Source organism: Puntigrus tetrazona, chromosome 11, assembly GCF_018831695.1.
Source record: "Puntigrus tetrazona isolate hp1 chromosome 11, ASM1883169v1, whole genome shotgun sequence".
Lineage (NCBI taxonomy): Eukaryota > Metazoa > Chordata > Actinopteri > Cypriniformes > Cyprinidae > Puntigrus > Puntigrus tetrazona.
The window spans coordinates 8,470,301-8,497,540 of NC_056709.1; the positions used below are offsets into that span (position 1 = coordinate 8,470,301).

The following is a 27,240-nucleotide window of genomic DNA, read 5'->3' on the forward strand; positions in this document are numbered from 1 at the left end:
TTAACTTCATAACCTTTTATCTTTAAATTTATTTCCCATCAGAAACGTGTCTTGACGATGCACAATGATTATTACTATACTGATATCAAAGGAACTCCATTTAGGTAGGCGATGTAGATATTTTACATTTGAACAAACATTGATTGAAAGTAAGTGGCTGAGTTTTGAGATGATATTTTTGTATGTTTTTTAGTGTAGGTGTGGCGCTCTCTCGAGGACATGGGAAATACTTCTTCAAGGGAAATGTTTCGCTGGAAGCCGGTGAGAATTTACTTTATTACCATGACGTACAGAAATGAGTTATTTTGTCATGGTTCAAATGCTTGAATTTATATTCTCATCTTATAACTTTATATACATATATTTAGTATTTTTTATTACTTTTCTTGCCAGGAATTTCTCTGAATATTTTCTAAGTTAGAAGTCCTGCCAAAAGTCTCATTTCTTTATGTTAAATCAAAAAAAAATATTTTCCTATGTTAGAAATATTTATATACAAGACACATTAATATAAAAATAGTAGGATTTTTTATTTTTCCCTTTACATATTTATGTTTAGGTATGTACCTATCAAATATTTCAGAATTTACAGGGGTATTTATATTGCAGAATCATGAGCTTTTGCCCCTAATATAATTATAACCAAAAAACCTTCTAAAGCCTGACATATTAAATAGATAACCAGTAAATCATCAAAAAATGAATAAATTAAACAGTTTACTGACTTTTATGCAATACAATAGTACATAGTACTATTTGCTAAGTGTTAAAAAAGCATATAGTAGATTGCATATAGTACCAAATATTATGGTAATGTTAATAATTCAGAAGCCTATTTGCATTTTAAATATGTTACTGTAGGCTTTTTAGTGTTAAAACTCAGATAAATAATGTTTAAGACATGTCCTTCATGGGTGAACGGATCTGTTTTCTTAAAATATTCATCTCCTCCAGCCTGAAAACGCAAATACTATAATTCTTTTTAACAGCACTGATATTAGATGTGATGTCTTTTTTTGCTTTCTTCTTTCTCTGATGTATCCATAAGTATCCAAAAATGTTCCCAATGCCCTCGTTTCATCTGTAATTCTCTCGAATCGCTCATCCACACTTTTTTTGCTGTTGTTTTTAAGGTCTGCATGATCTAGAGCAACCCGATGTGGCCCTCGCTGATGAATGGTGAAGACCTACATTTATACTTAACATGTGATACAGTGTATTGTATTCTGTTTAGATCTCACACAATATGATATATATATGATAATGATATATTGTCCCATTTTCCTCTGTTTTTGTTTCAGGACATACTGTAACACAGATGAGCGTCACGAGCATCGTCACCTGACTCAAGTTCAGGCCATCAAACTCTACATGACCAGCCGTAAACCACATCTCAAATGTGAGCAGCGTTTCAGATAAACACCAAAATTAAATTTTTTTTTGACCCGTTTACTTTCTTAATGCACATTTCTGGTCTTATTACAATCGATTCATCAGTGTACATTATTCTAAAGAGAAATGTTTGTCTTCATAATCTTTCATTTAAACAATAAGTAAATAATAATCAAACGATTTTTCTTTTCAGCTCACTCAGTTTTCAGTTAAAAGAGCTCAATTTCATACTGCAGCATGCAGCACAGTAGCGGTTGCTCCTGCTAAGTTTTGACATATCGTCCTTCATCTATCTTAAATCTTGCTTACGGTATTACCTCAGTGGTTTAAAAACTGTCCCCATTAAAGTTAGTGTCCGATGAGTATTATGAGTGTGTAAATGTCCTCTTGTGTGTGTTGTAGGTGACAGAGAGCTGATTCAGCAGGTTTTGTTTGATGCTGTAGTAACGGCTCCCTTAGAAGCGTACTGGACGGGACTGGCCCTTAATAAGTCTGAGTGAGTTTGGACGTCTACTTTTACTAAATTAGCTTTAAGTATCTTAGTTTAGTAAAGTTAGTCTTTCATAACACTTTTCCAAGTCCTGTCTGTCTCTTAAAGGGATGAAAATGAAAATTCTGTCTTATAATGACAGGTCTAACCCCAGATCTAATTTAACTTGCCGATGTGCACTAGAGTTGGTTTAGCCAATCACAACACACTGGGCAAACTAACCAATATGAGGCCATCCTGTATTTCTGAGGGAGGGGCTTCATAAAAACAGGAAATGATCAGCGTGTTTTTAGAGAAGGGACAGAGCGGTGATTATAAATTATGTGAAAAATAATGTATTTTTTTAAAAGCAAATCATTAACATATAGACTGCACCCTATAAACACAATCAAGCCTGAAAAAAAAAAACAGTCAGCCACCTTTTTAATTTTGTGGCCCTGACGATGAACGAAGGTCAAGTTTGAGGGTGAGTAATTATTTATCCCTTTAAATCAATACGGGCTGCTCGTTTTTGTGAAAAAAAAAATTGTTTGTTGGTAGAAAAACAGTGAGAGCGTTCATACACCATCTTGTCACGTACACAATCGTCACCTAAAACAGTTTTTTGTTGGCTTTTATCAACAGGAACTCTGATAAAGGAGTTGAGATCGCTTTTCTCGGTACTCGCACTGGCCTGTCCAGAACCAACCTGTTTGTGGTTCCTGAGCAGCTGACCAATCAGTGAGTCCTAATGACCAGCCAATGACAGATGCTTATCTCATTACGCTGGCCAATAAAGGGCCTCTAAGTGTAAATGATGAATGATGGAGTAAAGGATCCTCCACGACTGCGTGTGTTTGCAGAGATTTCCTCACCGCTGAAGACAAGGAGGGCGTCTTTAATGCTGATCACTTTCCTCTGTGGTATAAAAGAGCTGCAGAGCAAGTGCCCGGCACTTTCGTGTACTCCATTCCCTTCAGTTCAGGTACGACGTTCAAGCACATAAACACGCATTCGTGTCATGAAACATACTTCAACATTTAAGGATGATAGCAGGTAAAAAATAAATAAATAAAAAGGTCATTCATACTTCAAAATAAAGAAAAAGCATGAATAAAAAAAAATCTAAATATATTTCGACTCAATTCTACATAATTATATAATATCTACATTTTTTTATTATTATTTATTATATTTTGGTCTCGAGCAATTACCATACATTGAAGTTTATTGCTTGGGGTTTAGGGATTGTTCAAATTAATTATCAACACTAATCCTCAATGAACATTTTTTATTGCCCCACTACTAATCTGTAGCATATCATACATCTGATTAGCTTTGCATAGATTATCGTTTGACTTATATTTCAGGTGAAAACGTGGATCTCTGAGATCACAGATTTATGGCACAATAGTCAATGTCCATGCGCTGAAAGCTGCATACTGTTGATGCGTGGTTTGTTACTCTATCTGCACTGTACTGCCTTCCTCACGCAGACTGTCTGCTTATCTCTCTTTCCTTCGCCTGTAATTAATGTGCCCTACTTTTGCATTCACGCAATGTGTGTGTGTGTGTGTGTGTGTGTGTGTGTGTGACAGATCAGGATCATTACATCCCACTCAACAGCTCTTGGGCTCCTTATCACACAGACAGTGCTGAACCCCTCTCTGATCAAACACTCTCCCTCATCCGCCTGCACCGCTAGAAATGAGCTCTGTTTCATCATGTAACTGAGTGTTTGTTTCAATCGATGCTGCTTTTGATCTAAATATGCAAACGAAGGAGGCCCTCTTAATGGATTTATGCTTATAAATATTTATGTAAATACATGTCGCCCCCTGGTGGTTATGACATGCCATTTGGAGCAATAGTTTTTGCGGATATACAACAGATTTTATTCTACTGTAAACACAAATATGTCCCAAAAATGTTATTTTTTTATTTTAGAATTTAATTAAATTTTATTTAAACAGCATTTTATTCAGCCTGGGTCATATATATATATATATATATATATATATATATATATATATATATATATATATATATATATATATATATATATATATATATATATATATCTTCTGTAGTCATTTTTTAAATTGTCTTATATATATATATATTTTATATATTTATATATTTAGAAGAATATTCCAGTTCTTGTGTTTATTGATGAAGTTGTTATAAGTACTCTAAGATGGCATCTGTGTTAATTTGTGATTTTTCTTAAGGGGGAGAAAATAAAAGTGTGGTTTTGGCGAGCACTGCTATCCAACTTCTCGATGACAGGAAGTCTCCTATAGTGGCAGGTACTCGTCTTTTAAAGCATTTCAAAGCAAAATCGATGTATGATACATTTCAAATCGCTTTTCAAACGTGCAGACGTTTCCAAACACAATTAAACATCATTTTATTATATGTGTTTGGTTTTTTTTCATGACACTCAAAGCTGTGGGAATTCAAATGAAGCTGGAATTCTTTCAGAGAAAATTCTGGACGGCCAGTCGACAGGTAAGAATATAAATATATGTATTTATTTATTAAACCAGACCTTCTACGAATGATGTTTTAAATAGTGTATTGCGACCTGCTTCATAACAGCTCTGTTTGATGTCTTTATGAGCAAAAATGTATAAGAAACCGTGCTACGTGATCGTAGATGTTGTTTGAAATGAACGTAACTCTTTCTAAGCAAGCATCTGTCTAGAAATGGCATTAATGAAATGCATTTGCTTCATGTTTTTACCTCTGCGTGTGTCCACACAGTGCAATGCTCTGGATGGGAAATGTACCATCAGCTGTGATAATGAGGTAAATGTGTCTCTCTTTCTCTCCCTTTGGCCATATTTTTAGTGATGGAGCTCATAAAATAGCCTGTATTCACGACATGCTCATTATACAATGGACATTTCTGGCACATGACAACCTCAATAGATCAGTCTGCACTGCTTTTATGATGTATGGCATATGCCTCGTAGCATTTCCGATTTAAATTATGTGTCTTTTAATAATGACTTTGGTATAAAAAGCTATAAAATGCATATTATTTTATAATATATTGCTTGAAGTTTGTAATGATTGAAGGTCACAGCTGATGAAAGCTTGCTGAATCGTACATTTAAATGAATATTCTGTGTTTGTGGTCCCATTAGGACATTAAATGTTATCTCATAGACAACAATGGCTTCATCCTGGTCTCTGAAGACACTTCCCAGGTATGACATACAGAGGATTATAGCACAAGAGTTGTAGAAGAAGAGCAGGTGGCATAAAACCATCCTGTGACACAAAAAAAAAGGAAAAAAAACATGGATGCATTTCAATAATGACTATAATTGTAACTTTACATAATGTGTTTTCCACAGACAAACTTCTTCTTTGGGGAAGTAGAGGGAGCTGTCATGAACAAACTGCTTCTGATGGGCTCGTTTAAAAAGTGAGAGAGAACACACACACACACACACACTTTCTATAGACTTCTATTACTTTTACAATATTTTCTTTACATTTTGTTTTCAGGGAATACACCCTGAATTATATATATATATATATATATATATATATATATATATATATATATATATATATATATATGTGTGTGTGTGTGTCCATGTATATATATGATAACTTATATAAGGTTCTTCTTCTGTTTTACTTTGTGAATATTTAATATTTATTAGCCTTTAGACTTCATACTAAGTTTATATTAGTTAACGTTGGTTATTTATTAACATTAACAATAAACTATACATTGGTCAGAGTTTTTATTATCTTTGTTAACGTTAGCTAAAAAAATAAAAACTGTTAATATTGGCGCATCACATATTATAAACATTATATGCAACTTTTGATTTTAATAATGTAGTAGTAAATGTTAAAATGAACAATGGCTAAGGTTAATAAATACCTTCACTATAAAAATGTTTGACTTTCCAAATTTTGCATCTAAATTTTTCTATCAGCCCTGTTGAATTTATAATTTTTTAATTGAGGCAGCAATTGTGCAGAAATTGAATTGGACCAATAAAAATTTAGATGCAACCAGTCAATAGAACATTTTGAATTGGGAGGTAATTTTTTTTTCTTTTTTGCAGTGTTGTGGTTAACAAACATAGCCTTATTATAAAGTGTTACCTTTCATTCTAGCACCACATGTACATTAAAATTGACTCCCATCGTATGTTTATTAACCCAGGGTTAAAAGTGGCTTTAACATGGGGCCAAACGACATACGAACCCAGGTTTGAGTTTAGTAGTGAATCTGCTTCTGCTTTTGTTTCTGCTAGGATTAATTTGTATGACTATCAGGCTCTCTGTAAAGAGTACGCAGGCAGCAGTGACAGCGCACGCACTCTGCTGGATGTGAGTACGCTATCATCTGCGCTGTAGTGTCTGACTTCAGTGCCTCGGGATTCTATTTCCTGTCTCCACTGACACACTGCTCTCTTCCTTTCAGCCCTTCACCGCTGTGAAATGGCTCTTGACAGAACTTGTCATGTGAGATAAAAAGCCTTTGCCTTATAATTATTATTGTCAGCTTGGGGTTTTCAGTCAGTATTTTCTGAGCAAGAATGTGTGTTTTCCACAGATTTCTGCTGGAGTTTAACCTGTACAGCTGGTGGAACTACGACTCCACAGTCAAAGGTATCAGTCCATAAATGACAGGAACTATTATGGAAACATGTTAATGGGGTTACATGCTCCCGTGAGCATGCCCTTGTTATTTTTCATTTCTTCCATATAATATATAATAAATAGATTTTCATTTAATAAAGGACTAAAAAGCCTATATATCTCAATTGAACTCTAAGACCATGACACATGAATCACACATAGCAAAAAAGACTGTCATATTGACTATATATATGCTGTTTCAGCTGTAGAGTGCATTTTTATAACACTGTCTATTTAGTAGCTGAATTTGGTGTTCATGTGTGCAGCCCAGAGAGCTCAGAGGACAATGATGGTGCCGTGTGATACTGAATACCCAGCTTTTGTTTCTGAGCGCACCATCAAAGAAACCACAGGGAACATTGACTGTGGTGGCTGTATACGGTGGGAACATCTGTTTATGTCTGTATGTGTGCATGCTTGTTTATGATGCACAGCAATTTTGAAACACAAATTAATTTAAAACGGTTTTGATGCACCTCCCATGCACTTGTGTGTTGCCATACTAGCATAAAATGCACTTAAAAAATGCCATTAAAAAAACACTGTAATGTATTTTAAATTGTGTGATTTCAGTCATTTGTACTGGAATACATTTATATTACTTTAATTTATAACATCGCTATATTACTATACTATATTAGTAAGTTATGGATTAATTAGCCCTAGTCTAGTATATAGTGTTATCGCAGTTCTTACAATTCTTCACTCTGAATGGTAAAGTAGAAAACAGAAGTAGACAGAAACAGCCATTGTCACACTTCTAATTAAAAATCTATGCGCAAGCCAAACCTGTCTCTTGTGCAGAGAGCATTTTTAGTGTACGTGTGGTTATTTTGCTCTCGGTGCTCACAGCAGCACACTGAGAGAGTAAACATAGCACGACCTGACAACATTAAACATAGCTGCGCTTCTCTGTCTCTCATATACTTATTTCTGACAAGTGCCATGTCTCTGAATGTCATGCAGGCAATCATTTGTTTCTCGGTATTCTGGTATTATACTTGAATGTATGTATATATGTATATATATATGTATATTAGTAATATATTTTAGTAATGATAAAATGTTTGGGGTGGTGGAGGTTCAGTTTCAAATGTTAGATAGATTTTTAAATTTTAGATAGTTTAGATGAGCGTCTCTAGCGGGAGTGGTCCACGGCGGTGGGTGCAGTACTGCCAGAGCGGTCCACTGTATTAGCAGCATGTGTGAACGACCGCTCGGGCGCGGAGCTGTCCACGGCGGTGGGTGCAAAGTCCGGCTTTTGTGGTCTGCTGCTAAAGGCAGTGGGTGCGAGTGAGCGCCTCTTACAGGAGCGGTCCACGGCGGTGGGGTGCAGGGCTCCGGCTTGAGCGGTCCACTGTAACAGCAGCATATGTGAACGACCGCCTCTGGCAGGAGCTGTCCACGGCGGTGGGTGCAGAGCTCCGCTTTTGCGGTCTGCTGCTAAAAGCAGTGGGTGCATGTGAGCGCCTCTTTGCGGAGCGTCCACGGCGGTGGGTGCAGTGCTCCGCTTAGAGCGGTCCACTGTAATGGCAGCATGTGTGAACGACCGCTCTGGCGGAGCTGTCCACGGCGGTGGGTGCAGAGTCTCCGGCTTTTGCGGTCTGCTGCTAAAGCAGTGGTGCGAATGTGAGCGTCTCTAGCGGAGCGGTCCACGGCGTGGGTGCAATGCTCCAGCTTAGAGCGTCCACTGTAATAGCAGCATGTGTGAACGACCGTCGCTGGCGGAGCTGTCCACGCGCGGTGGGTGCAAAGCTCCGACTTTTGCGGTCTGCTGCTAGAAGCAGTGGAGTGCGAGTGAGCGCCTCTCAATAGCGGGCAGCGGTCCACGGCGGTGGGTGCAATGTTCGGCTTAGAGCAGTCCACTGTAATAGCAGCATGTGTGAACGACCGTCGCTGGCGGAGCTGTCCACGGCGGTGGGTGCAAAGCTCTGGCTTTTGCGGTCTGCTGCTAGAAGCAGTGGGTGCGAGTGCGCGCTCTGGCGGAGCGGTCCACGGCGGTGGGTGCAATGCTCCTGCCTGTGTTGGCTTACCGCGGTGGCAAGTTTTGTATACCATCATCTACGGCGGGAGCGGTCCACGGCGGTGGGTGCAATGCTCCTGCCTGTGCTGGCCACCGCGTGTGGCGGGTTTTGTATACCATCATCTACGGCGGAGCGGTCCACGGCGGTGGGTGCAATGCTCCTGCCTGTGTTGGCCACTGCGGTGGCAGGTTTTGTATAAATGTCATTTACAGTGGAAGCGGTCCACAGCGGTGGGTGCAATGCTCCTGCCTGTGTTGGCCACCGCGGTGGCGGTTTGTATATTGTCGTGTACAGCGGAGCGTCCACGGCGCGTGGGTGCAATGCTCCTACCTGTGTTGGCCACCAGCGTGTGGCGGGTTTGTATATTGTCGATACGGCGGAGCGGTCCACGGCGGTGGGTGCAATGCTCCTGCCTGTGTTGGCCACAGCGTGGCGGGTTTGTATGTTGTCGCGTACAGCGGAGCGGTCCACGGCGGTGGGTGCAATGCTCCTGCTTGCAGTCTGCTGCTGAAGGCAGTGGGTGCGTGTGAGCGTCTCTAGCGGGAGTGGTCCACGGCGTGTGGTGCAGTACTGCCAGAGCAGTCCACTGTAATAACAGCATGTGTGAACGACCGCCGCTGGCGGAGCTGTCCACGGCGGTGGGTGCAAAGTCCGGCTTTTGTGGTCTGCTGCTAAAAGCAGTGGGTGCGAGTGCGCTCTCTAGCGGAGCGGTCCACGGCGTGTGGGTGCAGAGCTCCGGCTTAGAGCAGTCCACTGTAATAGCAGCATGTGAACGCACCGCCGCTGGCGGAGCTGTCCACGGCGGTGGGTGCAAAGCTCCGACTTTTGCGGTCTGCTGCTAGAAGCAGTGGGTGCGAGTGTGCGCTCTCTAGCGGAGCGGTCCACGGCGGTGGGTGCAGGGCTCGGCTTAGAGCAGTCCACTGTAATAGCAGCTTGTGTGAATGACCGCTCTGGCGGAGCTGCCCACGGCGGTGGGTGCAGAGCTCTGCTTTGCGGTCTGCTGCTAGAAGCAGTGGGTGCAAGTGTGCGTCTCTGGCGGAGTGGACCACGGCGGTGGGTGCAATGCTCCTGCCTCGCGCTTGGCCACTGCGGTGGCAAGTTTGTATACCGTCATCTACGGCGGGAGCGGTCCACGGGCGGTGGGTGCAATGCTCCTGCCTGTGTTGGCCACCGCGTGGCGGGTTTGTATACCATCATCTACGGGCGGAGCGGTCCACAGCGGTGGTGCAATGCTCTGCCTGTGTTGGCCACCGCGGTGGCGGAGTTTTGTATGCCGTCATCTACGGCGGGAGCGTCCACGGCAGTGGGTGCAATGCTCCTGCCTGTGTTGGCCACCGCGTGGCAGGTTTTGTATACCGTCATCTACAGCGGAGCGGTCCGCGGCGGTGGGTGCAATGCTCCTGCTCGTGTTGGCCACCGTGGTGGCAGGTTTTGTGTGCTATTGTGCACGGAGGGAGCGTCCACAGCGGTGGGTGCAATGCTCCTGCCTGTGTTGGCCACCGCGGTGGCAGGTTTGTATACCATGATCTACAGCGGAGCGGTCCACGACGGTGGGTGCAATGCTCCAGCCTGTGTTGGCCACTGCGTGGCAGGTTTTGTATACTGTCGTGAACAGCGGAGCGGTCCATGGCGGGGTGCAGTACTTAGCTAGAGTGGTCCGCTGTTAAGGCGGTGGGAGTGTATTAGCATCTACGGGCGGAGCGGTCCACGGCGTGGGTGCAGTGCTCTGCTTGTGTTGGCCACCGCGGTGGCAGGTTTGTATAGGGTCATCTACGGCGGGAGTGGTCCATGGCGGTGGGTGCGATGTTCTGCTTGAGCTGGCCACTGCAGTGGCGAATTTGTATATGGTCGCTTGCTGCGGAGCGTCCACGCGCGGTGGATGCTACGTTCTGCTTGGCATTGCCACTCCTGTGGCAGATTTTGTATACGAACGCTCTATAGCGGAGTGGTCCATGGCGGTGGGTGCGATGTTCTGCTTGAGCTGGCCACTGCAGTGGCGTAATTTGTATATGGTCGCTTGCTGCGGAGCGGTCCACGGCGGTGGATGCGATGCTCCTGCTGCTTTGGCATTGCCACTCCTGTGGCAGATTTTGTATACGAACGCCTATAGCGGAGCTGACCAGGGCGGTGGGTGCAATGTTCCTGCTTGGTATGTCCACTGTGGTGGCAAATTTTGAATATGGCTGTTTATAGCGGAGCCGCCCAGGCGGTGGGTGCGATGTTCCTGCTTGGTGTGGCCGCTGCGGTGGCGGATTTTGTATTTGGTCGATACAGCGAGAGCTGGCTGTTGTAGAAGGAGTGATGCCGTGCCTTGGGTGATTTCCCTCGGGGTGGTAGGTTTGGAGTTCTGTTGGGACTGGTTAGGGTCTGGAGGGCTTTTTTGATGAGTGATTGGTCTGAACGAATGTAGCTTTTGTATGCGTTAGAAGACCAGCGGCCGAGGGTTTGGATTTGCTGTTGGAAGAGACCTTTCTCTGCTGCAGTGGTGGCTGCCCCTATTCTGAAGGAATGTGTGGAGAAATTTTTTTTTTTTTTTTTTTTTTTTTTTTTTTTTTTTTTTTTCTTTTTTTTGATGGGATTCCTGCAGTAAGATAGGACTGATTTGAGGTGCTTTTGGAACCAGAATCGAGATACGGGGTGGTTGGAATCATCTGTGAACAGAGGGTCGAGTGGAGTTTTAGTTTGGGATTTCCTGTATTGGAGGAAAGCTAGAAGTGTTTGAAGGGGAAAAGTAGGAGTTTGGAGGTTAAAAATATATATGAAATGCCCATTTTTGGTCTGGTCCGTTTTACTTTGTTTGATGAAAAAGGATACGGTTTCGTGGTCTACTTATAGATAGGTCGGAAATAGTGGGGTGAATATTTGGGTCGAATCTGGAGTTGACTGTAAATTCTGAACATCTGAGGAAACCGAAAAAGGCCAGAATGAACATTGCATCGAGAGTGCGAGCAGTATGGATAGAAGAGTAGCCTCTGCGGAGGGTGAATATGCATTTTGAGAGAATTTCGGGTGATGGGCATCCTTGAGTCGGATCGGGGATGCCTTCTTTGGATGCCCTTGATTAAAAAAGTGAAGTCTGAGCATTGGTTATTTGAGGTGAGGCGATGCCGTGGATGAGTTCATGGAAAAAATTGGATACCACTCAAGTAGCCCTTAATAGAACTGACTTGCAGGGTTTTTTTTTTTTTTTTTTTTTTTTTTTTTTTTTTTTGAGGTGTTAAGAAAGGAGATGAAAGAAGTGATGGATAGCAGGGAAAAATCAGGGAATTGGAGGTTATACCTTGCCTGGAAAGATTTAAAGCATTTCCAAGCGGTCAGGTAAGATTGCAGGGTTCTGTGAGAAACTGCTTGTAGGATTGAGTCGAGGGAGGCTTCGAGGAGGGACCTTAAAGGATGGTTCGCTGGAATATTAGTTGTGAAAAGAGAAGCACCTGGGTTGCATAGGGTTCCGCTTTCTGGTGCCAGCATCCTGGATTTCTGCAAGGATCTGTGCTTTGATGGAATTGGGGACGGGGTGGGGTCAGGTAAGTGGCATTTGAGGGCATAGGAAGAAGGTTAGCAGTGGATACTGAGAAAGGGTGGTGGGCGATGGGAGAGTTGGCGGGGGGGTAACTCATGGGAGCTACTTGTGGGGGTGGGTTGGAGCTCACGGCATGCTATGGCAGGGGATCTAGGGGAAAAGAGTGGAAAGATAGGGAGGTAAAGAAGAATAGGTGTGTAAAGATGATGGGGGTCTTCAACCTGGGTTCAGACTGGTAGCAGAAAATTAGGGGAGGGGAGGAGGAATAGGAGGTGGTACGGCTGGGATCGTCAGTGGAGGCATCTGTGTGCCTGTGCTGGCACCTATGGCTGGCTGGGCTGTGGGAACAGAAATGGACGAGTTAGGTCCTGGAGGAATAGGAGAAACTTGAGGCTGGTAAATAACGGACAGTGGATTGGGGCTGGTTGCCAGGCATGGTCGGGAGAGACTTGGGCAGAGTACTGTTGGTGTGGGTCAACTGATCCAATGAACAGAGTGGGTACAGGCTAGGCTGATGGCTTGTGGGGCTGGAGCCGTGGTGCTTGCTGCGTGGGTTGTTTGCTGGAAACTGGAGGAAGAGCTGCTGGTGTTTGGGTCCTGGGCTTTGCTAGCAGTAGCTGGGAGCCTTCTGCCGCCTCCTGGTGGGCGGAGGCTTAATACGGGTGCAGATGCTGACTTCTCGGGTCTTCCCCTGGGAGAATTACGGCTTCTTCTAGTTGTTTCCTCTTTTGGCTGGAGGAGAAATGTTTGGCGAAGCTGCGCCTGTTTGATAAGTCGAGTACAGCGAGAGAAGCTCGGCTTTGTTAGCGCGGCGGAGAACGGAATGTTCGCGTTTGCGAGTGCTTGACGCAAAGCCGGAATTGTCCATTTTGTTGCGGATGGAGCGGAAGAAAAGGCTGCACGGTAGGGAGAAGCCGGGGAAGCTTGAGGACGTCTGGCAGGTGGAGGCGAACGTGATCTTAATCGCGTTGGCGAAAGGATAGTCACTCGCGTTAGTTTTCTGCCTCTGGGCGAAGCCGCGCGCTCGTTTGAAGTTCCGGCCGGGGCGTTAGCGTGCTTGCTCAGCGGAGTCGTGGAGGGCTCGGTGTCCTCGATTTCGTGGGTTTCTGGCGATTGGTCTTGTTCGGACATGCTGGATACCATGCTCGGAAACGAGATATCGAGGTAAGAAGCTTGTGCGAATTTATAGTAGGCTTCTCTTGCTCTGGTTGGATAATTGCGTGATTAGGAAACGAGAAGCCAGCCGCGTTAATTATCAGTGCGTGCTCCTCCCGAAATTTGTTTATAGCTAAACATCATGTCTCTGAATGTCATGCAGGCAATCATTTGTTTCTCGGTATTCTGGTATTATACTTGAATGTATGTATATATGTATATATATATGTATATTAGTAATATATTTTAGTAATGATAAAATGTTTAGGTTCAGTTTCAAATGTTAGATAGATTTTTAAATTTTAGATAGTTTAGATAAAGATATTTAAAAGGGATAGGACACCAAAAATAAGCATTGATAAAATAAGTCACTGACTTCCAAAGAGTTTATCCCCATACTGTGGAAGTCAACTGTTTGGTTACCAACATTTCTCAAAATATCTATATTTGAGCTCAAAAGAAAAAAGAAACTGAACAGGTTTGGAGGGTGAGTAAATAATGACAAAATTTAATTTTGGGTGGGCGAATTGTCCTTTTTAATTATAAATGTTATATATTTTGAGAGATTTAATGATTTTCTTTGACAGAAATGTAGGGTATATTTTGATGTCGTTTTTCTAGTTACTCTGTGCCTAAAGACCAGGTGAATGATGACCAAAATCACACATCTCTTTTGTGTTTTTTTCCACTCAGGACCTTTGTAATTCAGCAGATTCCCAGCAGTAACCTGTTCATGGTAGTTGTTGAGAATAAATGCGACTGTAGCTCCGCCTCTCCAGTTACCATGGAGCCCATTGAGATCATTTATATCCTTTTTATAAACCAACTAAACATCTGCTTGTAGAAATTATATCCTTAATATCTGTATGCTTATCAGCCTTGACCTCTGAGCACATAATGAATCCCTGAAGTGCGACCGACTAAAGTTTCAGAAGGATCGCAGACGGCCACAGTCCTGTCACCCATTTCATCCAGAGGTACGTAATGCACAAAGCTGTGTTATTCAATATTTACTTTTGATGACCAGCGCTGTACCGGATTTTCAAATTCCTGTAAAGTTTTGAAACTCCCGTTCACGTACTTCATCGTAATACAGTATGTTTTATTTTAAAGCGCCCCATTCATTGTCAGTAAAATATCATCCACATCACAGAAAGTACACTCAAAAAGTTTTAGTGAACCATTTAATGCCTTTAGCAGTGCTTTCAGCTCACTGTGAGTCATCCTGTAGCTGAAAGTTCAATCTATGAAGTGCTTGTACGTGTAGTTTTCAATGACTTTTTGTATATTCCTGACTCTACCAAACTAGTTTTGCTCTATGCACTTGCTAACCCCGTTCATATCTTTTTTCTTTAACAGGAAAACGCCATGGAATGTGGCTCAGCAAATGCTTTGAATTTTCCACTGGTAGCTATTTTATTCCCAGTGTTGTCGTTCCTGATCAGCAGGTGACCTCTGACCCCTGCCTTGATCCATTAGGCTTAATATACACTCAAATCAGAGAGCCTCGCTTCCGCCAAACATGAGTTCAGAGAGACAAAATCATCTTTGTGATATCTGGATTACTGAAGATAGATGATATTTATTACCGTCAAAGACTGTGTTAGAATGTGCTGAGTGTTTTCTTCTTATATGTGGACCAGTGAACATGCCTGGATATCAGTGGCCGCCACGAGCCGTCACAGCTAAACGCAGTCCATGTAGCTGTTCCTCAAGGTTCATACACCTCAACTTTAGTCTTAATACTGTGTGAAGCGCAGACAAAAAAAAACTGAGCAGAAATGTCTTTTATGTCGTTATTATTTGCCTGCCTTTCAGACTGAGTCAGCGTTTAATTTGGAGTCTTAAGATGCATGACGAGACAAAATAGGAGTATTTCACAGAGCTGTTTGTGAGAAAAGCATACATTGACATCAAAAGATGAGATGTGGATTCTTCACAAACTTTGTAAGTTTTGCCTGCTTAAAAAAAGTACTTGGAAAATAACTTTTAATTGCCTAATCCCTTTACATCAAAGGAAAGCCATGTTATGTAAATAAAAACATATTTTCCATCATTTTCAGGACATTCAATTCACTGAGTGTGTGGGTTATAATAATATCTCTTGACATGTAAGTTTTTTTTGTTTATATAGGCACACTCATAAATGTTGCTTTTTCAGTGCAAATGACAAAAAAATGGTTTAAAAAAACAGCAGCTGTAGTTGCTAGAAATTTACTATGAAAAATATTATGAGAGTGTGGGTGTGAGAGAATGTATATTATTGATACAAAAATCTAAGTAATAACAAAATCTATATCATCAGAAAAATATATCATCATAAGGGAAGTCATGCTGGGACTTCAGGGAACGTCCTTTTCTTTTTCCCCATGAATATGCATTTAGTGCATATATATATATATATATATATATATATATATATATATATATATATATATATATATATATCTTCAGATATATTCATTGTCAAAGACTGTTATAGTGGTCATGGCAAGAGAAATCAAATTTCCCTTGATCATTTATGGAACTGAAATGATTTATTTAGATATTGAGGGATTGTATTGATTCCAAAGTCTGCAAAATTAGGGTCTTATATTCTGGTTCAAATAAGGCTGGACTGCAATTTGCAAGTCATCATCTCTGTCAGAATTTTTAGACATGTTTTGATGTTTTGTGAATATGGTATATATAATGTGTCTGCCATATAAAGATCTCAGATTGCAAAAAAAGGAAGGAAGGAGGAAAAACAACAGCACATGTAGCCATTAGCATCGAACATGATGACTACAGTGATGTTTAGTGGTATTATAGTAGATGGTCTCACAAAATATAAACATCTGTATTACAATATCAACCCTTTAAAATATGATTGACACCACATTTGCAGGCTGCATCATCAGTTTATTTAATTTAACTGATCATATACAACAATTTATGCTCAACTAAGAATAACAGGCTAACTTTTTTTATATAATAAAATAAGATCTTTATGACTTGCTATGCAGCCTACAAATGCGACATCAGAAGGATGCAGCCTTCCGTTTGAGAAACAGCATGGGCTAATATGATTAGCAAGAGAAGACAGTTTTAGGGTATGTGGAAAATCTCATTTTCTCATTTTCATTCAAAATCTTTCTACATTGCTGAGTGTACCCTTACAAAAAAGTTTTATTCAAGTATGCATCTTTTAAACTAAAAACAGAAAAGTGTAGGCCTACTTTTTATTTTTTTTTTTTTTTCCCCAGAAATGGGCTTCATCTACTTCTTAGAAATATACTTAATTACATTTTTTTTACAAAAGACTAAATATATTTGGGCTCCTAGAATCTGTGTTGTCATTATTTTTTTGTGATGGAGCAGACGAGAGGAAAGGCATGCGGATCCAGATGCAAATTTCTCTTAAAAGACATTGTCCAAATCCACAGGCAGTGTCAAAACATCGACGAATGGATATGGCACAGGCAAGACACAAGAATAATCCAAACCGGTCAGTCAACAGAATCCAGGAGGGGTTATCCAGAAACATGAGCAATAGTCCAGGCAAGGTACAAACGCAGTCCAAACAGCAGGCGAAGGGTTAATCCAAAATTCACAGACAAAAGCCTAACAACTGGAAAACAGGCAGGGCAAGATAACTAAATTATGAAAACTAGGAACTGACACAAGTTTATGAAATTGGCTCCTTAAGGTTATAAATAAGGGAAAGGCACAAACAAAGAACAAGATACTAAACAGAAAATAAACACAGAATGGCTTGGTAAAGTATCTAACACTAAGAGAGTGCTAAACGCTAGACCAGTGGTTCCCAACCTTTTTTAACTCACAGCCCACACAACCAAACATATGTTTCCATGAAAAAAATTTAAATGAACCTGTTATTTGTGTCGGGTTAGTAACTGAGTACTCAGAAGCATGACTTTTAACTGTCTTTATTGAATAAACGGGTGAACGCATAGTAACAGTTTATTATTATTTTTTGTTATTTAATTAATTATGATATTTAATTATTACTACACATTTTTACGTACATTAGCAATATTATTATTTCTATTGATAATAACTGGCGGCCCTCCTGCAATACCGTTGCGGCCCACAGGTTGAAAACCACTGCGCTAGACAATACTTGGCTAGAATGACTGTTAAATAATGTGTGTGATCTTATTTAGGTGAATGTGTGCAATCAGTGCAATGGCTGATGGGAAATGCAGTCCAGGGTGGAGTGCAACATTCTGTGTGGTGTGAGAGGGAACATACAGAAGAGCGTCCTCTGGTGACAACTGACTGAAAGCATGGAATTAACAACAGTTATATGGTAAAGGCTAAAGGAAAACAACAGATGCGTCCACATTTAATCTGACGTGATCATCAGACATAAAACAGCATCAGAACTGTTTAACGTCATGCAATAACATGTGTATTCTTTGTGACACTTTCATTCAAGTGTCTTACAAAAAGGCATTAAGCTAGAATGAAATGTTTCGGTTTTACAAGCAGATACCTCGTTCTTTTGATGCTTTGTATGTTCAGATATTTATATATAAAAATATATATACAAATTAATACATAAATAAGGGCATAGTAGTATAGCCTACTTAAAATATGATGTTAAGTTCACTTGCAGCATAAAACTACTAAACTGGTCGTATAAGATTACTATATACACTACAAAGTGTACTAAAATGCTACTACAAGTATTCAATTAATAAACTATATGTTAATTTTTAGTATAGTTGGAGTACAGGCTAAAAACATTGATTGTGAGAACATCATTGACTAGTTGAGCACAACTAGTTGTGTTTACTACTGTTATACTTGAAACATACTTAAAAGTATACTTTTCTATATTAAAAAGTGGGCTAATTTAGTCCCAATTTAGAATATTACTATAATAATAAAAATAGTATACTATAGTGCACTGATATTTATATACTTACTACATAAATATATACTTGAATTTTAAGTATTCTTAATAAAATAAACTTAGTCCCGGTTTAATAGACAGGTCTTAGACTAAGCCAGGATTAGGCCATAGTTTAATTAGGACATTTAAGCAATTTGTATAAATTTGCCTTAAAAAAAAACAACAAAAAAAAAGACATTACTGGTTTGCATCTTAAGACAAAACAAAGGACTGACATGTTTTAAGATGACTTTGCATGTTCATGTTAACTTATTCTAACCCTAGCCCTACCTGGTTATTAATACTGCACCTATTAATACACTATAACGAGAGTTAGTATATGTAGATGCAATGCTACTTCTAGTCAACAGAAAGTGTTAAAGGGAACATCAAAATAAAATGAAACCAGTGTAATAAAAACAGGCACGTTGACATGTAAGGCATATGTCACGTTTTTGTTTCATTTAAAAATAAATGGCAGTTGTCAAAGCTTTAACAGTAGAGGTCGCTGTTCAAACTAAAACATAATTCAACAAAAGCGTCCATTTAGTTTGGAAATAAAACTATAATTAGTAATTGTACTAATATTACAGCGCAGCATTCAGTTATTTAAATATCAGAAATGCTTTGCCATGTGAATCCTCTACAGGTATATAAATGAGATGTAAAGTTACTCGGTTGTTTTTGTGGATTACCAGTAGAGGTCGATGTTGAATCCATCAACAAAACCTACTCTGGACTGTTCCTGTCACCGGATCAGAGAAAGCTGTCCCTTCATCACAGAGTAGAAGCAGGTTATTCTCACACATGCATCCTGACCTCGAGACCAAATGTGCTTTTGGTGTGTAACTGTTCACACATACACGATAAAAATTGCGGTCAGCGGCCGTACAAATAACGTTAACGGCACCCGTTATGCAGGCATGTGTTATCACAAGACTTTAGCGGTTCTTTCAACTCAAAACGAAATGTGACTTTTAATGCAATTTCATAAAAGGTTACCCAAAAAGAAAGTTCACAATAATCCTCATTGGATAAACTTCCTTGCCGTTCGGCTGGGTGCATACCTGGTCTCTTTGAAAAGCTCTGGATCGTAGTTGGGTGAAGTCTTCTGTACCAAACGGGTCCTAGGCGAGGAGATCCACGTGTTCAGCTTTTTATTCAAAGTAATACAAGCAGGGCTGGAACAACAGCAAGCAAAACCCAAGGAGGAAGGCAGAAGCAGTAGTTTTCTGTAAATGTTAGCCAGGGCAAATCCAGACTGTTAAGTCTTTCCCCACCAATGACCAGGTATCTCATCAATTAGGTTACAACGCTTTCCCTCCAAAGACGGGGAATCCCTGTTAATCCCTGTTAAACGTCAATCCCCATCAGAGATGGAAGGTTCAGAGACAATAGATCATATATAGATCATGCATGTAGATTGTGTTTTGACCATTTTGAATCTGATTGGGTTAAAATAGGCTAGTCAGTGACGGAGATGCCTTTATAGATGCAATGAAACATTCCAGTTGACTTCCACTGAAGTCCTCTATATTTAGAAAAATTATGGAATGTCTTCCGCTAAAACTTTAATTTACTGAGACGCCAATACCTTGTATTACATGGGGGTCAAATTATCAGGAAATATTTATATTTTGGAAGTGAACTTCATAGCAGTAATACTTAGTTGAATATATTAAATTTTTTCTCAATTATGAAACGGTTCTTTTCTCCATCAGTACAATATTTTAAATGTAATTGTGCTGTATTTAAAAAAAAAAACTGAAATTAATTTCCCCGTCTCCGAGAGTCTTTACAAAAGTAGTGGAGGGCGCCTTTGCCCCCTTACGGGAAATGGGCATCAGACTCCTCAACTAGTACTAGTACTAGTAGTAGATTTAATGGTACCATAAACTTTCATACATGTAATACAAGCATAAAGTTTGGCAACATCAACAAAACTAAACAAGAATTCAACATGATTTACTTCTTGATTCTCTAATATCATTATCATCTCCCTTTTGGTGGAGGAAGTCAAATATTTAAAAAGACGGGACAAAGATGAATACTGATTCAAATTCAAGTAATTTATTTTGGCAATAAATACAGTTGATTACGTTTATTTTATTTTATTTCATATATTATTTTTTTGTGGCCTTTTCGGTCCTTTGGGCCTTTTGCTATCTTGCTATGCATAAAAAAGAGTGCCACCTGAAGTGTGAGGCTGTCTCATTTAGTTTGACTTCTGGCTTCTGCGGTGTGTGAAAATGAGACAGACTTACAGAACGCCACATATCACAGCACGAGGTTAAAGAAGGAATCTGTGTTGCGATACAGTGGCTCTCTACAAACACATAATAACCATACACACACAGACTTTGTCTGAAAAAAAGTTCATTATACTATTTGCAGCCAGATTTGTAACTTGATTTGAATTAAATAAGATTTTTTTTAAGCTTTCCTTGTCAAAGAGTAGTTCTCATTGTAAACATATGATCTTACTCTTTAGTTGAATGCAAAAGTCAGGATCATCTTTCAGCTTAATACTTAGTACAGTCAGATCATTTGATAGTAAACAATGCAAGGTACATGTTTCAAATCGTTCTTGTTACTGTAATAATTACAGTAACACAGTCAGATCATTTTTTATAATACATGTCCCCACATGCAAGACCGTACATGTTCTCTCTCTCTTTCTCTCTCTCTCTGTCTCTGTCTTTCAGTCTCTCTAGGATGTCTCTCTCTGTCTCTGTCTCTCTCTTCTGTCTCTCTCTCTCTCTCTCTCTCTCTCTGTCTCTCTGTCTCTCTGTCTCTCTCTCTCTCTCTCTCTCTCTCTCTCTCTCTCTCTCTCTGTGTGTCTCTCTCTCTCTCTCTCTCTCTCTCTCTCTCTCTCTCTTCTTTCTCTCTCTCTCTCTCTGTCACACACACACATCCACACATACACAAACGTGCACACACACACACACAATCACGTACACAAACACACTTCAAACACAGTGGTTACCACCAAAGATACATAGCTTAGAATGTAAAACTAATACAGAAACTAGACACAAAATCTATAGCAACTATATCTACACACTGATCTACATCAGTGTCTTTATAAATCTATACATGTCCCATATGACTAACCGATTAACCATTCTGTGCAATGACTAGGTTTCATTAACGGTTCTTCATGCAACCACTGATACTGATAATGAACTGATAGCCCAATCATATATCTGGAGTAATACAGTAAGGAGAAAATATATTTCAAAAGATTTATGATTTGCTGAAAGTGTAGCCTTTATTGAACGCTCAGTTAGCTTTTCTTAAGGTGGTAATGGACTAGCGGGTCACGGTATATTCCACACCAAACATTAAACGATAAAAAAAGATACACCCACTTGTCTGCGAGTACTGATACTTTATTTACAGTGGCTGTACATAATGAACACAGATATGAGACACATAGGTGCATCTTCACCAAACTGCAGGCTGCTGCATCTGAATCAACTAGTTTTCAGGAACTGTACAGTACAGGTGATAAACATTCTTAAGAAAGAAGAAAAAGAGAGAGAAAAGACATGTAAAGATGAATGTGTTCATATTATGTTCATGAAGGATGGTCATGTTTGGAGTGTGACTGTTCACACATACCTCGTTTTCCTCCAGGTTTCCCTGTTCCTGTTGTTTATTAACCAAAACATCTGTAATGCAATGCAGTCAATGCAAAAACTTTCTTGACTGTCACAGATTTTGCAATTTTCTATAAAATCTATAAAATCTTTCTTAAAATTTTTAGCAACTACGTATAGACTTATCCAGACTGTAAATCTGTGCACAAATCAGGGCCAATGTCCACCTTTAGCTAAGTTAACATTTTAGCATTTTTCGACTCCCTCTCCATTTTTGAATAGATTTTGGTATATATGTGTGTGTGTGTGTGTGTGTGTGTGTGTGTGTATGTGTGTGTGCAAACTGTGTTTAAATTTATCTGAGATCATTTACTGAGAATGATGTTCTCTTACCGGCAGATATGGGCTGGCATGTGGCTGGCACAGAAGTGATCAGAGAATATATCTCTGCAGGTCCAGAACAACTCTAAATGACATAGTCAGTAATTAAAGTAAATTTGCTTTGAACATATTAACATTGATTATGGTTTAATTCTTGTTTTATAGTCAGTATTATTGTGATTCTCACCATTCCAGTTTCTTGACCGGACACATCGGCTTTGGTTGCTCTCGTTTTATTGCTAAAAATAAAATATCAATCTTTATGACATGCCTTTTAATGCATGAATAAATCAGATAAAAAAGTTTAACATTTATACACACAGCTCCTGGAATATTATAATCTAGACTACTAACAAACAAAGACTATTGAATTAAATGAATATTAAACTTACTTTCTTCTTCTTTTACCTAGAAAACAATAATTTCATCGTCAAATCATCACTTTGGTCAACTATCTGTTCTTTTCTAAATACATTTACATTGACTTTGTCATACTTACATGCAAACCAGCACAGACAGATGAGTCCCATGAGTCCAGACAAAATTACAGAAAGACCAGTGGAGACCAGCATATACCACAACATATCTGTGTCAAAACATACCAACACTTTAATCCATGTTTATGTGTATTATGATGGATTAATGGTTGCTGTAGATACTGTAGTTAACCTGACAATTTAAATGACACAAAAGATTTGTATGTATATATATATGTTTTCCTAATTTTGTAGGTTTGCCTTGTTTATTTGGGTAGCACCGTTGTATTGAGTTGTGTTTGATACTGGTTTCTCAAGAAGAAGAGTCCGCACAAAGCATTGTATTCTTTTATTAGAGAAGGATTTATAAGAAATACAGCATGCACACTTCAGCAGAAAAAAAGGACCTCACATTGCATTATATTTAAAAGTAGTTTGTTAAGAAAGGATACTAAGCATGGCGTATGTAGCATTTAGCCAGAGTTGAAATATGTATATGTAAGAATAGGAATGTCACCATTCCAGACAACCTGAAGAAGACATCTTATAAAGATCTTCGCAGAAGAGCAGAATGATAAGATGGCTGTCTTTTTATAGTGAGCTTCTTGAGAGTGAGGTTTCCAGCTGTATGGGACTTTGAAATGCACCTGAAGTCTATAAAGGATGGTTGCACTTAGAAGTGAGCCAGAAGTTAAAGTTGCATCTGGAGCAACACGCTTCTCCGATGCCTCCGAACGGCCGAGCTCGCAGATTATACAACCTTGTTTTTATTTATTTTTTATATTATTATTTGTAATGTATTTAGCCTATATATAATAAAAGTACAGTACTGTGCAAATGTTTTAGGCAGGTGTGAAAAAATGCTGTGAACAAAGAATGCTTTCAGAAATATAAATAATGCTATTTTATTTTTGTCAATTTACAAAATGCGAACACATCAAGCTTATTACCCTTCAAAATCAGAAGGTGTCCAGGAGTGCCATCAGTTCATGTTTGAAAGCGACTCAAGTGGTCTTCATGGCTCAAGACCAAGCGACTCAAGTATGCACGAAAACATGGAAAAATGGCAGCAGGTGGTCTGAACTGATGAGTCAAATACAGGCAGATCTTCAGCGTAAAGAAGAAAAGAAGTACTGGAAGTGATGGCATGGCCCCCACAGGGCTCTGATCTCAACATCATCGAGTGTGTCTGGGATTACATGAAGAGACAGAAGGATGTGAGAAAGCCTACATCCACAGACGATCTGTGGTTAGCTCTTCAAGATGTTTGGAACAACCTACCAGCCGAGTTCCTTCAAAAACTCACAAGTGTACCTAGAAGAATTGCTGTTGTTTTGAAGGCAAAGGGTGGTCAAACCAAATAGTGACTTGATTTAGATTTGTCTTTTGTTCATTTGTGAAAGCATTCTTTGTTTACAGTATTTTTTAACACCTGCCTAAAACTTGCACAGTACTGTATATATTATTATAACCAAGACGCTCTGATTTCTAGACCTAAGCAGAACAGACCACAGAGAAGTCTTCCATGACCTGTCTTGTGAGTACGATTAAATGCTTATGAGAGATAGGGCTTACTCAACATTTACCACTATGAAACTATAATTTATACTAAATTATATACAGTACTTATATACTTATTTGGATGGAAAGAAATTGATGTTATACAGAGATTTGAAAAAGAATGCAATGGTCAAATCAATTCAGATGTACTTAAAATAATACCTTTGTATTGTAGTGTGGGTGGACCTTCAGTATGAGCCGCAGGAACACTAGAGACTACATCTACATCTGGAAAGACCTCAATTTTAAATTACATGGTAATGATTCTCTGTACTGATATGTCTGACTCAGGGTTTTAGATGTAGAATAACTTTTTAGAAGGGAATAAATTCACATATTTAATCTAGAATTATTAGAAAATGTGTTATAACTTACAAGATTTACTGTATGTTGTGGTTTCACAAGTGGAGGTTACAGGTAAAGCTGTTGATAAAAAATAACATAAGTAAATGTTCAATATATAATCATGAGCCTAACATGATAAAACAATTCAGACTGAAATAAGAGTAACTGAGTTATTCACTCACAGGTTTTCATGGCTGTTGTAGTAGTTTGTTCAGTTGAGGTTGATGTTGAAACTGTAGAGACAATTTATCAGCATTATCAAAGTTTGTTGTTGGTACAGTTCCCAAAATATGAAAAATAGCACGTCACATAGTTGTGATGTAACTTGATATCACATCTATGTTGGTTTACATAAAAATAAAAACCTTACTTTGGACTGTCACTGGATCAGAATGAAGAGACGGTTTGTTCATCACAGTGTAGAAGCAGATTATTCTCACAGATGAGCTCTGACCTCCCGACCAAATACTGATCTGAGATCCAGTGAGTGAAAGCTTACATGATGAGCTCGGTTTTGAGTTATTTTGTCTTTCATTTATGTAAAAGTAACACGTATTCATCTTCAGATCTTCAGTATTCTCACAACTCAGCTGAACTGTGTCTGTTTCCAGAATAACTGAAGCAGATGCTGACAACCTGGCCAGAGGAAGACCTAACGAACAAACATGTTGATGTGTTCAGAGAGATGGTGGCACTTAACAATGACCTTAACGTTCAGGAAGAATGACAACAGTACAAACATCGATTCGTTGAATCCTGTGATGTTTCATAGCATTAGTTTGTTCAACAAAATACTAAAACCTGGACAATAATAGCAACATTTCAAATATTGATCGACATGCATGCTGTCAATCACCAAGTAATGGCTTTTTATTTGCATCCTGTAGACAAAATACTTCTGAATTCAACACGAGTGTATTTTTGTAGTCACAAAAAATCTAAAGGAGCTGCGGAATATAATAATAAAAACGTCTAAAAAACATGACATGTTTATTTAATAAAAATCTATTTTGTTTAGTTTCTCCTCTCAGGGATTTCTTTTTTTTGCATAAATGAGTTTCCACAAATTTGTCAGACATAGTCTTACTCTCTGACATATCATCTAAGATGACATGATTAACTGCTTTAACTTAACTTCCTTCCTGTCTAAACGTGTCAGATTGTACGCTTGCCAAAGCCACACTGTACTTTAGTGTTTTTCTGTGTAAGAAGCAAGACTTTGCAAGTTACTGGTTCAGTGTCTGATATGCTGATCCATATAGTAATGACTAGATTGCTTTTATTGATCAGATCAGATTTCATAAAATGCTACTGGCTTAATTATTGGTTATACTGGATACAGAATTATACAGGTGTCTCTCTTCAATAAACGTGCTGATGTTTGTGCTCACCTTTCAAGGTGATCGTGTCACTGTGTGGGGATCTGATCTCAGGTTCAGTCTTGGGTGAATAAACACAGCTCAGCCGTCTCCTGTTCACTGATCGTGTGAAGAGTTCACTTTGACTTAAGTAATACATACAGTGACTTTTCTCTCCAGACGAACTCCTCTGAGAGACACGCTGACACAGAAGACCACCATCTTCAGTGTAGAAGCTACAGATGAAATCAGCTTCGACTGAGAGGGGTATTTCACATGATATAATGTCCTGATCTTCATTAACACTAATGAAGGGTTTCTGAAGTGAATCTGTTCAAAGATAAATGATTCAATTATCAAAAACACTGCCTTAACAGTTTCCAAACCGGACGAACAGCAGGGAAATCTCTCACCCAACACAGTCACAGTAGCAGGAGTAGAATGAGATGATGGTTTGTTGATGCCGTGGTTTTCTATTGTAAAGTAACAGTAAATGTCTATTGACTCAGGTGATTTCACAGCTGCCCATCTGAGCACTTCAGCACCAGTGAGATCCAGCTCACACGATGAAGGGACTTTTATAATCTTCTCTTGTCTTTTTGTGTAGAAATAACACTGATCCACACGTTCTGATGTCTCACAGATGATCTTCACTGTGCTGGACTCTCTTATGACATCTGGAGATACTTTTACAGCAGGAGATTCTGAAACAACACAAAACAGATCAATACGTTAAATCTAACCACTGACAGTGTTTACAGACATGATAATATTCTGATATTAATCACATATTTTAGATTCTAAAAACCCAAATCAGACAAATTATGAACAAAATCTAAATACGCTACAACGATATGATTTTGTCAGATGTAGCCTAATACATAGGTCTACGCATAGCCTAATCATTTTCATGTTAAAGTATTTTTAGTTGACGCTTTGCTCACTAAATATATAAGCATACAGTATTTAATCAATATTAAACAACGGAGATGACTTACTTTGAGACTGAACATCCATCAGAAGATGCAAAACAACGAAGGTGAACAACTTCATTTCCGCTAGAAGGAGAACAAAGACGATACTCACACAATAGGAGAATTAGGAAGTAGTACATCAGACGACAGGAAACATCACGCTTTGTGGAGAGCTTTTTATGAAGAAGATAGTGATCATAGTAGTGCGTGCTGCAAACCTTAGTATAGCAGTGGGTGGAGTCCGGCTGTTTATTTTTTAATATCGTGTTTTTCTAGCAATGAAGGTTAAAAAACGTCCATTTAAATGCGTCTTGCCATTTTGATTTTTGATTAATAATTGATGCCCTACTTTGCTTAGCAAACTTAAAAGTCATTTAACAGAAGTTATGGCTGAATCGATTTGTGTTTTG

General features: G+C 39.4%; 2 protein-coding genes and 1 long non-coding RNA gene across 6 annotated transcripts in view; 2 read left to right on the forward strand and 1 right to left on the reverse strand.

Moving 5' to 3' along the window:
- The window catches only part of cacna2d3 (calcium channel, voltage dependent, alpha2/delta subunit 3), a 44,880-nt gene extending 29,590 nt beyond the window's left edge, over positions 1-15,290 (forward strand). For all 4 annotated transcript variants that reach the window (XM_043251893.1, XM_043251894.1, XM_043251896.1 and 1 more), the window contains 19 exons: positions 43-104; positions 194-261; positions 1,134-1,179; positions 1,302-1,399; positions 1,795-1,888; positions 2,507-2,602; positions 2,725-2,846; positions 4,093-4,170; positions 4,311-4,372; positions 4,628-4,672; positions 5,014-5,076; positions 5,227-5,297; positions 6,148-6,223; positions 6,318-6,358; positions 6,450-6,505; positions 6,802-6,916; positions 13,928-14,040; positions 14,129-14,211; positions 14,594-15,290. In XM_043251893.1, coding sequence (XP_043107828.1) covers positions 43-104; positions 194-261; positions 1,134-1,179; positions 1,302-1,399; positions 1,795-1,888; positions 2,507-2,602; positions 2,725-2,846; positions 4,093-4,170; positions 4,311-4,372; positions 4,628-4,672; positions 5,014-5,076; positions 5,227-5,297; positions 6,148-6,223; positions 6,318-6,358; positions 6,450-6,505; positions 6,802-6,916; positions 13,928-14,040; positions 14,129-14,211; positions 14,594-14,686 — 1,482 coding nt within the window. In that variant the 3' untranslated portion in view covers positions 14,687-15,290. The remainder of the gene's footprint in view (positions 1-42; positions 105-193; positions 262-1,133; positions 1,180-1,301; positions 1,400-1,794; positions 1,889-2,506; positions 2,603-2,724; positions 2,847-4,092; positions 4,171-4,310; positions 4,373-4,627; positions 4,673-5,013; positions 5,077-5,226; positions 5,298-6,147; positions 6,224-6,317; positions 6,359-6,449; positions 6,506-6,801; positions 6,917-13,927; positions 14,041-14,128; positions 14,212-14,593) is intronic.
- Positions 15,291-16,181: 891 nt separating this feature from the next.
- Positions 16,182-17,593, forward strand: LOC122353642. Its single transcript, XR_006252039.1, has 3 exons — positions 16,182-16,326; positions 16,660-16,779; positions 17,401-17,593. It is a non-coding gene; the product is annotated as an uncharacterized LOC122353642 (long non-coding RNA).
- Positions 17,594-21,470: 3,877 nt separating this feature from the next.
- Positions 21,471-26,985, reverse strand: LOC122353694. The gene is made up of 13 exons (XM_043251567.1): positions 26,855-26,985; positions 26,270-26,560; positions 25,890-26,186; positions 24,869-25,150; positions 24,681-24,731; positions 24,529-24,576; positions 24,316-24,381; positions 22,617-22,703; positions 22,510-22,525; positions 22,305-22,356; positions 22,130-22,202; positions 21,759-21,808; positions 21,471-21,653 (listed from the first exon to the last, which is right to left on the reverse strand). Exons 1-13 carry the CDS (start codon positions 26,907-26,909, stop codon positions 21,615-21,617), a joined length of 1,407 nt encoding a protein of 468 aa, XP_043107502.1. The 5' UTR covers positions 26,910-26,985; the 3' UTR covers positions 21,471-21,614.
- Between the last annotated feature and the right edge of the window lie 255 nt (positions 26,986-27,240).